At 34.6% G+C, this 10,826-nt stretch overlaps 1 protein-coding gene across 1 annotated transcript; it reads left to right on the forward strand.

Moving 5' to 3' along the window:
- Window positions 1–1,879: 1,879 nt before the first annotated feature.
- On the forward strand, window positions 1,880–3,445 carry CENPQ (centromere protein Q; the record flags this gene model as incomplete). The annotated part of the gene is made up of 3 exons (XM_008586019.1): window positions 1,880–1,999; window positions 2,134–2,211; window positions 3,309–3,445. Coding segments are annotated over 3 exons (330 nt in total), but the record flags the coding sequence as incomplete, so codon positions are not given.
- Between the last annotated feature and the right edge of the window lie 7,381 nt (window positions 3,446–10,826).

Here is a 10,826-nt window from a genome sequence, read left to right on the forward strand (position 1 = left end):
CATAATAATCATATACATTGTATATTGACAAAATAAAAATTTAATGGAAAAAAAATAAAAAAATAAATATGTAGTTTAATTTACTATATTAAACAAGAACTTTGATATTAAAAAAAAATTAAAAAATCATTATTTCAATTCCTTTTCCAGCAGTTTATTGATTTCCTTCTCGTTAGTGTCTGTCACTGGCATGTTATTGTGTTCCTTTGGCGTCATATTTCCTTCCTTTTTCACGTTTTTCATCTCCCTGTGTTGACATCTGTGCACCTGGTGAAACAGCTGCCTCTTCCAAACTTTACTAAGTAGCTTTCATATACAGTGTCTTTCACCCATAGTTGGGTCTTAGTGTGCTGGTTGAAAAAGTGTGGTGTCTGTTTCCATGTAGATGCAGTGGTTTACTCTCTGGGCAGGTTCTTCAGCTGTGATCAATTTCACCACTAACTGTGGGTGTCTCAGTGTTCTAAGCTGTAGAAGTTTGTGGTAGGAGTGGCAGTGTAGGGTGTTAAGGTCTTCAGTGACAAGGGCTTTTGGGGTCCTTCTATGCTTATTTTTCCCACAATGGGGCAGTTTTGTCAAGGGAATTCCTATTGGTGTTGGGTCTACCCCAACCTGCAAAGCTGCAGTGGTGCTGGGTTCGAGGTACAGGTGCTTGGAGTTGCTGTGGAGCCAGGATCAGGATCTTGGACTCAGTGTCTTGCAAACCTATTATTGCACCTAGCTCTTGGGGTATAGGTTCATTCTCTGTGGCAGTATTGGATGTTGAAAGCCCACTGTGCCAGGTTTTGTGGCTTTTGAGGCCCTCCGGCAGCTCAGGCTCTGTGGGCTGGGTTACAACTGTGACTCTGACCCTGGGGGATTGAGCACAGCACTAACTTGATTCCCTGGGAGAAGGGATACTCTGGAGATTTAGGCCAAGGGAGAAGAGTCTGGCTGCAGTTCAGGTACCAGAGCAAATGGGAATCAGTTGATCACGGGGGTGACTCACCTTATAGTGATGACCCTAGCCCCTGGAATGGCAGGACTCAGCAATATCTCAGTCTCTTTTAAGCCAGGTACAACAGTAGCAGGAACCCAGGATGGTGGAGTGCAGCTGTTTTTTGGGCCTTGGGGGCAAGCAGCAGCACAGCACTGACTTCACTCCCAGGGGAAGGCATTTGTTATTAGCTCCGCCTCTAGGTGAATAGTCCAGCCCCAGGGAAGCAGAGTACTGGAGTTGTTCGGCCCCTCAGGCAAGGTGCCTCAGCTCAGCTCTGAGGCCTGCAGTCAGCACATCCATGATATCCCCGTATTCATTTTGTTTATTTCTCGTTTTTTCCTTTGTCTACCCCTGTACATTCCTTTAATGATTTGGGAAACTCATTCTTTTTTTTCTTTTTTTTTTTTTTTTGCTATCCCTGCCCTAATGCCCAGCACTGCTTTCTTTGGCAGATTAAAATAACAGACAGTCCTATGTTGCTAAATAAATGAAAAAAATTAACGTTAGTTTCTGTGCTACGTGATGTTATATGCTATTTAAAGAAGACTGCTGTATTTGCTGTTATCAGTCCTTGGGCTCTAATAGATTCATTTTTGGTGGGTCTTCCAGGATCTCATACTATCAGCTTTGGTAAGTTTTTGAAGTAACATCCATGTACATGGGGTATATCTCATTATCATAGGGGAATTATGTTTCCTTATAATGCGTTGTTAAGTTGGCAAAGCAACTTTCTAGGAAGTCTGCTTTTTGAAAGAAAAATAAAGTAAATTCACCAGTTTCTTATAAAAGTTTTAATTTATAAGGTGTTTTTAAATATATATATATATATAATAATAATATCTGTTGAGGTTTGATTTAATAATATATTTAATTTAAAATGTTAATTTTCTTTTTTTGACTCAGGAAGAAATACATAAAATAGTAGAAACTGTAGAGGTGATGACTGGGAATATTCAGGGCCTAAAGAACAAAATTCAAATTCTTACAAGTGAGGTGGAAGAAGAGGAGGAGAAAGTAAAGCAGGTAATTATTAAAAAATGTATTTCTAGAATTTAAATATTGGTTTTGATGCTTATATTTTACCAAGACAGGTTTTGAGTATAATAAGATGAGAGAAATCAGCATTTTGAAGTAATTCATAGCTTTTTCTACTGTAGATGCTTCAAATGGATTGTAGTGGGGTACTCTCTCTTCCAGAACTTTCTCAGAACAGTCTCAGAGCACCTACACTTCAGGTGAGTACCCATTTACCATATGGACTATATCACCAGTTATGCATAGCATATATATAAAAACATTATGTCCTCTTTCTTTCTTTATACAAATGGAATCCTGATGTAAATTATTTAACAGATTTTCTCATTTTACTGTATGTAGCTTGAACTTCTTTTCTTGTCAGTTCATGTAGATCTCTCATAAACTTGTCAATAGCTATATAACATTTCATTGCATGGATATACCATAATATGATTTGTAAATTACTGATGGAAATAAATAAGTTTTATATTACATCTAATGCTAGGTACACCCCTGTACATATATCTTTACATATTTGTGAAGTCATAACTGCAGGATACATTTCTGGGAGTAAATTTTGACAGTTTTTGTTTATGCATCTAACAGTGGCATATAACTTTTTATAAAATAACTTTTATTTGGAGTAAACTCTACACTGGTGATTTTATCTTTCTTCAAAGGACTCCAGTAGATATTACAATGTAAATGTTTATAGCAGTGGAAAATCTTCATGTTTTCTCAAAAAAGTAATTTAAAATTTTTCTACCTTTAATCCACCAGTGGTGAGAGGAGCAGAAGTGGGGAGAGGGAAAGAGATTTAAAAGAATAGCCGTGAGTCGACAGTTACTCAAGTTGGCTGATGGGTACTTGAGGTTTCATACAGATTGAGCATCCCTAATCCAAAAATCCAAAATTTGAAATGATCTAAAATCCAAAACTTTTTGAGTACTGACATGATGTTCAAAGGAAGTGCTCACTGGAACATTTTGGATTTCGAATTTTCAGGTTAGGAACACTCAACCTGTAAGTATAATGCAAAAGTTCTAAAATTCAAAAAAATCCAAAATTTGAAACATTTCTCGTCCCAGGCATTTCTAATAAAGGATACTCAACCTGTATACCGTTCTCTCTAAACAGCATACATTTGACATTTTTCTTTTTTCATTTTATTTTATTTTATTTTATTTCATCAATATACAATGTAATTGATTTTCATGTCCCATTACCAATTCCTCCCTCCCCCCTCCCTCTCCCCTCTCCCACGACATTTTTCTCAATAAAACGTTAAAAACTAATTACACTGTTTTACCCACAGAAAGAAATTTTGACACTAATTCCAAACCAGAATGCTCTTCTAAAGGACTTGGATGTTCTCCATAATTCATCCCAGATGAAAGACATGTTAACATTCATTGAAGAAGCCTATAAGAAACTGGATGCCTCTTAAAAGTTGTTTTTTTGGGTTTTTTTTAGGTTGTTTCATATTAAATTAATGGTTTTGAATTTGTAAAATTTAACCTATGATGATATGGGGGGGGGGTTTAGGTTGTTTCATATTAAATTAATGGTTTTGAATTTGTAAAATTTAACCTATGATGATATTACAGAGGCTGAGACTTCTGCAAGATTCATTATCCCCTAATATGCACTTTAAAATTACCTGTGTAGTTCTGTCATTAGTATGTCATATAGTTCTGAAAACTCTGAGCTCTTAGCAGTTGCCAAATCTAGGAAATCAACATTTATATTGCTATATCTGCAGTTATTTTCCTAAAACCATAAAATAAGAATAGCTATGATCTAACAGTTATAATGGCTGAATGGAGCTCATTTACTGGTTAGTACAGAGGAATCTTGATGCTGTAATGTAATATATGTAAAATGTTTATGTATAGAGCCTAGTGCATAAAACCTAGTATTAGCCGTTACTTATTATTAGCTGATGGCTTACATTTTGTCTGGTCATCTGGAACTTGAGTAATCCCCAAATGCCTTCATTCTTTTACCTAACTCTCTAATCTTTTTGTGAAGTAGTTAGGATTTACTGGATATCTCTAACTTTGGAGGTAACATCAGCATTTTATTTTGGGGGTTGGTTAGTGAATAGGTGTCAAATATGTACTTTATACTGCCATCAAAGCATATTTTTACTTTAGAAAATTTTTGAAAAGGAATATTTATTCCCCAAAAACAAAAACCAACCAAAAAACCCTTTTATATAAACTTCTTCTCATTGTGATAATAAGTTTATGTGTATGAGTAAATTATCACTTAAGTATATCAAAAATCATTTCTAACCAACTACAGTGTATTTTCTTAAGTCCTTTTTTCTATTTGTACAATAAAATAACTGTGATTTAATTATCTTTCTGTCTTTAATGTTGAATATTTCATCATGATTTAGAAGATGCCATAATTCTATAAGTATTTCCCAGGCAGAGACCACCGGGAACATACCTATAGTTAAAGTGTGTTTAATGCCTATTTTTAATGAGGGAGACCACATGCCATGGTGACCCTGGGGCAGCTCAGTAAAACTTTATATGAGCCTTTCATTCTCCAACTCTCACTTGGACATATGTTTAACAAACAGGTTTTGTTTAATTAAATATGAGACACTGGAACCTAAAATTAAGGGATTTACTTCCTTTTATTTTGGTAGGATAGAATTTCTTGGCATTCTCTGTTTACCAAAAATATGCAGTTACACCTGTCAAAATTAGTATTCAAATTGTTCATGTTGGCTTATTTTCTAAACATAAGTCTTCTAAATCCTCTCATGTTTCATTCATTGTCAAGAAATAGCTTTGAGAAAGGAAAGAAGGAAAACAAAACTAGAGAAATTCAGATTTCTCATTTGGGCTTTATCATGTCTAAAATTACTAAGCCATTTTTGTGTTCTAACTTGCTTTTCTTGTTAAGAGTTGGTGCTATTGAATGTATTTCTTCACTACTAAACTGCCGTAGAACTACTTTCTCTTGGCTTAGTGTTTGTTCTTTTCTTTAAAGTGGGCTCTACTGTTATCAGAGCTGTGAAGTTGCTGTCATATCCAAAGACTGATTACAGTTGTTAAAATTGGACAAAGACTAATGAAAGAATAACATTTTCTAGGTTAAATAAAACTACATTTTTTAGTACTTTTATAAAATGAAATTGTTTATTTTTTACTAATTGAAACAAATATGCCTAGCCAGTTTTAGCCCATTTTTACCCCCAAGGAGGTCCTTAAAATTGATGTAAGTTTTCAAATGGGACAACAGGGCTACATGACAATAATAACAGCAATAAAAGTGGCTGACATTTATTAAGTGCTTGCTGTATGCCAGGCTCTGTTCTAAGCCCATTACATGTATACATGTATTTATACTAATGTTTAATCTTAATAACTTGTGAAGATTAAACCTCACAATAGTCACTAATCACTATTATCTACATCCTGCAGGTGAAGAAACTGAGACACAGGGAGGCAAAGTAACTGTCTGAAGATTACATAGATAGTAAGTGATAGAATTAGGAAGTGAAAAAAATAATTGATATTTGGCTTCTTAGGAATTTTCTGATAAGCTATAAACAGAAAGGGCTACTGAATCTAATGAGTAAGTCCTATTACAAAAAAGTACAAATCCATGTATTTTTCTGAATATAACGATAGTATTTATTATGGATTTGTTCACTTGGATTTACAGAAAATTCCTTAAAATGTATTTTACATTAGTAAACTTTTTTCCTTCTTTTTCTTTTTCCTTTTAATCTCAGACTTAAAAGTTCATCTAAGCCTAATGGATATATCTCAAATTAAACTGCCTTCAACTAGTGCAGTTTTCCTGGGAAGGTAATATGCTTTGCTTTTTGATTATTTTTCTTTCAGATGAAAAGCAACTATGCTTGTTAGTTCTATTAGTACAGAACAAAGAATTCTGAAAAAAGTATAGAAGTTTCTGTTTTGGATGTACTTGGAAACAGGATGGAATCTAAATTTGGGGAGACCATTATATGTTTCTCGGGGTCCATAAATAACCTGACCCCTAACTTTTTAAAGTTTTCACTAGGATATTGTACCTAATATCTAAAAGAGTTTCTGTTCTGCAAATAGTTTCTGTTCTTTTTTTTTTTTAAATCTATTTTACTCAGTTAATGTTTAGAAAAACTTTATTATATAACATCCATAGGGCCATGAATAGATATATGTTGTCCTTAACAACATCTTCTTAAAAGTTATTAATATACCAGAGTCAAAAACACTATTTTTCTGACTTCCAGTAATTAACATCTAATGTAATTAATTTCCCCACTCACTTTCAACTACCAACTGCCCATTGTATTACTTAACCTGATGTCTTCTAATAAAAAATGCTCATTTTATGAAACATAAAGATGGTAAACAGTATCTTCCCATGTGACCACATTCAAACTGAAGTACTCCATATGCCGTTGAGACATTTGTACTGCATGTTATCCAAAGACTCAGGTGTTGTGTTGTGTGCTGTGATGCCCAAGAAAATACTTCTACAGTGGTTGAAATTGCAGCCATTTGAGAGAAGTGAATAAACTCTGACTCTGAATGACTTTTTGTTTAAAAGAATAGGGTAAAGGAATTAAAATTCTCAAAAGTACTCTCAATTCACAAGTATCCTCTTTAGAGATTACCCTCTTTCAGCTTTGGAAGTTTAGGGCAGCAAAATCATTCTCTTCAGAATAGATAGTCAGTACCTTTATGTTATTTTTTTATTGTACTCTCATTTGCCTGGGTCTCATTTCTGTTCATTCTCTTCCATGAGATCCTGATGTTATGGTTTTATGTCTAGAAAATGTCTGTCTCCAAATCAAGATTAGAATTCATCGGCTTTTATACCATAAGACTAAATGTGGCAGAAAGAAAGAGATGGAATGAAAATGCCTGTGCTGTAAGTGAGATGATTTTCACCTTACTGACATCATAAACCCCTCCCCTTCTGCAGGTACAGTGACTTTTTTTTCTCTTCCTCTTTCCACTAAGGACCAATTAGGGAAGTAGCCTTGAATAAACTTCATTTAGAAGGAGCCACTGCACTGATGCAAAACTGAAAAACCTCAATTTCAGACTAAACTCTCAACAGCAGGTAAGCATTTATTCTTTGAAATAATAGATATCTATACCATTATTTTATAATTGCTGGAAGGAGTGGGAGAAACGGGAGAGATGAAATTCAACCTTATATAGAAAGAATAAATTATAATTAGGTTTAGAGAAAAAGATTCTTCTGTTTTTTGGTATGTTTTTGTGTTCATCTTTTACTCTTAAATTTCTTAGGAGAATAAGCATTACGAAGTATAAAATTCCTTGCATTGTGTTATGGGTACAGCTAGAGCAAAAGATAAGCATAATCTCCAAACAAAAAACCTGTAATATGGAAAATAATTACTAGCACTGGATTGCAGTTGCTTAAAAAAAACTTTTCTTTCCTCCTTAACACTTGCCCACCATTGTATTGTAAATGGTGTATTACACCATAAAAACAGAGATTTTATGTTTTATTTGTTTATAAGACTTAAAAGTCTCCCAGGAGAGTGTCATGCTTTCATTGTATGATTAATATTATATAATAATAAATATTTTAGGTGCTTGCTGTGTGCTATTGAATACTCAAATACCCCAAAGAAACTTCAGTTCCTTAAACTTATGAGTATAATTATTTTTCTTGACAAAAACTTTCAGAAGTTATTGAGTCTGTTGTATAGCAGTTTGGTTAAAAGAGTTACAAACCTCTGTCATTCAATTCTAGAACACATACTGATTATTGGGAATCTGTAATTGAGTGATACGGATAATAACATTCTGATCTCGTATCAGAGTTAATAGTTGCCATTATGTCTTTCGAATATAATTCAAAAATGTGTAAAAAATATTTTCTGCATCTATGAAAGTTTCTGCATTCTGTTTTATGGCATTTAATGAAAGATACCTATGTAATTCATCACTGTTTACTGAAAGGGTATTGTCAAATGTTGTGCATTAATTATAGTGTTCTCTCCATGTGACCCCATGGGGAAATGTCTCTTGGTTTTTAAATTGTCACCATCAGTAATTTGTAAGTTGCATAGAGCTTAGTGTAGAAAGGTAGATTGAAGCCAGATCAAGGAAAGTTTTAACTATTAAGAAGTTAGAGAATTGTTCTTTAGAGATGGCATAAGTAAAAAAAATAAAGAAATGCTAGGGGGAAAAGCATAAGGATAATTTTATGGGCAAATTGAATCATGTAGCTGATCATGTTTGTTTCTCTTCGTGTTATCTACTAGAAAGCTTAGGGTCAAAGCGGCTCTTATCTCGTGCAAGTACAGTTGATTCTCATTGTTTGTGGTAAAGTTCAATAAAGTCACATAAAACATGGCCTTAGCCAGTACTGAAACATTGCTGCTAGTGGAAATACAGAGTTAGGTTCCTGTAAGCCTCTGGTCACAATATTTTTGTCAGCAGATCAACACATTACCTTCCTTGCTTTATGTGTGTCTTAGCTGAAAGACGCATTATTTAACATATATTATTGACTCATTGTCATTGAACTCATAGTGAAGAGCATTATAATGCATGCCTGAGCAAAACTTTTTTTCTTTTTTAGGGACTGGCTGGTACAGCAGGGATTGAACCCTTGACCTTGGTGTCATCAGCATGCTCTAACCAACTGAGCTAACCCGCCAGCCTCCCTGAATGACACTTATCTAACACATCATATGTATTTTCTCCATAAGGCACTTCACAGTTTTTTTGCACTTTAGAAACACCAGAACAGCATTTAACTACTATGCTTGGGGCCCATTTTGAACACCGAAAGCAACAAACAGAGCACAAAATGAGAAAAACGTGGCACTAAATAGACCAAGAAAAGGACATTTGTTTATAGGATGAGAAATGAAACAAGGCAGAGCATGACCTGTTCAACCTTAAACATGTGTGTTGGGAGACTCAGTTTTTTTGCTGCTCTGTGCATGTCTGCAAATGACTGCAAAAGTGCTGCAAGTGTTGCTTTGGGGGTTACAAATAAAGTTTTAAGTTAAATAGGTGAATTTGTAAATATGGGATCCACAAATAAAGAGGATCAACTGTATATGTAGGACTATATTCCACATGCTTTTCATGCTAACTTCACTCTTGACTATATTACTTTGGTATGTATTTTTCCTTTGCCTGAATTTTACTTTAAACTTAATTTTCTTGGTATATTTAGATCCTTTGGGAAACAAACTGGGTAATAAATAAGCAAATCAACAAATACTTGTAATTTTACTCTTACTATTAGTTACTTTGCTTAGTATCAGGGCATAAGAAAAGCTCTAGATATCAAAACTAATTAGGAGATTTATGATAAACTACCCTTTGAAATAACTTCATTTCATTTTCTATCAAGATATATTGAATTAGAATACGTAAATGCATTTAACACATGTATCTACTAAAAAGTTTAAATTTTATTTAGAGATGACATGAGTGAGTGAAAAGACAAGCAGATGCAAGCCACACTTCTCATTTCTTTGCTCATCCTGAAGTCTGGAAACTTGATTTTTTCAAAGTTTCTAATTTTGGCTCAGACTGAGTCATAGAGTCCAAAAGCCTCCTCATTTTTTGGTGCTTCCTTGACCCCTGATATCTCTTCTGACTCCTATAGAGAACACAAACACCTCAAGTATATCATTCAGTGAACTCTATAGAGCCTACAGGCTTAATCACATGCTTTAAGAAGTTCAGAGTCGCATAAAACTCATGACAGAATTTTACAGTGAATTTTGGGTAGATCATAATTAAACACTATGTGTATCTTGTAGTCACACAGGTATTCCACATAGGGATATCAAGAGTCTTTTTCAATCTGGAAAATGTGTCATAAAGGGATGATCTTAGTTCTCCACACAATCCCAGAGGCACCAGGTTCTCACACCTAACTGAGTTATCTTTGCCATCCTAGTGCCTGGCTGCTAAGAGTGTAAGTGGACAAGCTCCATTATATTTACTTTAGGAGAAAAAAATGTTTTTCTTTAATTCAGTCAAGCCCTGATTGGATATTAGGGAGAAAGTTTTTGGGGGGAACAAAGCAAGGGAGGTGGAAACCCCAAATATAGAAAATGTAATTACATGAGAATGGACAAGGTTGCAAACATTATATTTAGGCCCTTCTTTTTTCCATAATTTTATCTGGCTAGAATAAGCCTCAGCTTTTGCCTACATCTGACTCTTCATTTTCAATCAAAGTGTTTCTCCTTCAGTTGTTCCTCATAACCATTTGTTCCATTCAAGTCTTTTTCTAGTCTTTGCCCCACATTGTAAAAAAGAAGTTTCCCTACTTAACCCCAAGATTCTTACCCTGAGCTTCATATTAGCCATTCACCAACTATTTAGCATTTCCCTACTATGTACCAGGCTCTGTGGCAGGTGCTGTGGATACAACTGGGCACAAAGCAAACATGGGCTCTGCCTTTATGTAGCTCACAGGCTACTTGAGACAGTCTTAAATCAAAGAAAACACAAGTAAATGTAAAATTACAAATGTTATAAGTGCCCTAAAGGAAGAGCTTAGAGTACAGTGAATGTGCATAATAGACAATACGGTATAGATACTCACATTTGTTCAAGATTAGATCATTAACACTCTCCATTTCCATGTATTCTGTGTTTTACCCATCCTGGTGTCTCCCCATCTTCCTCCTTCCCTCTTCAGAGGGAGCAATAGCAGTCAGAATTACACCCAATGAAAATGGGACTACAAAGATGTACCCAAGTAGGTTCAGATGTTAACAGGCAAAACTTAAATGCATACCCTCAAGTTTCTAATTAGGTCTAGAATTGGAAGATCTCTGGAGAAG

Source organism: Galeopterus variegatus, unplaced genomic scaffold (genome assembly GCF_000696425.1).
Source record: "Galeopterus variegatus unplaced genomic scaffold, G_variegatus-3.0.2 Scaffold3802, whole genome shotgun sequence".
Taxonomy (NCBI): Eukaryota; Metazoa; Chordata; class Mammalia; order Dermoptera; family Cynocephalidae; genus Galeopterus; species Galeopterus variegatus.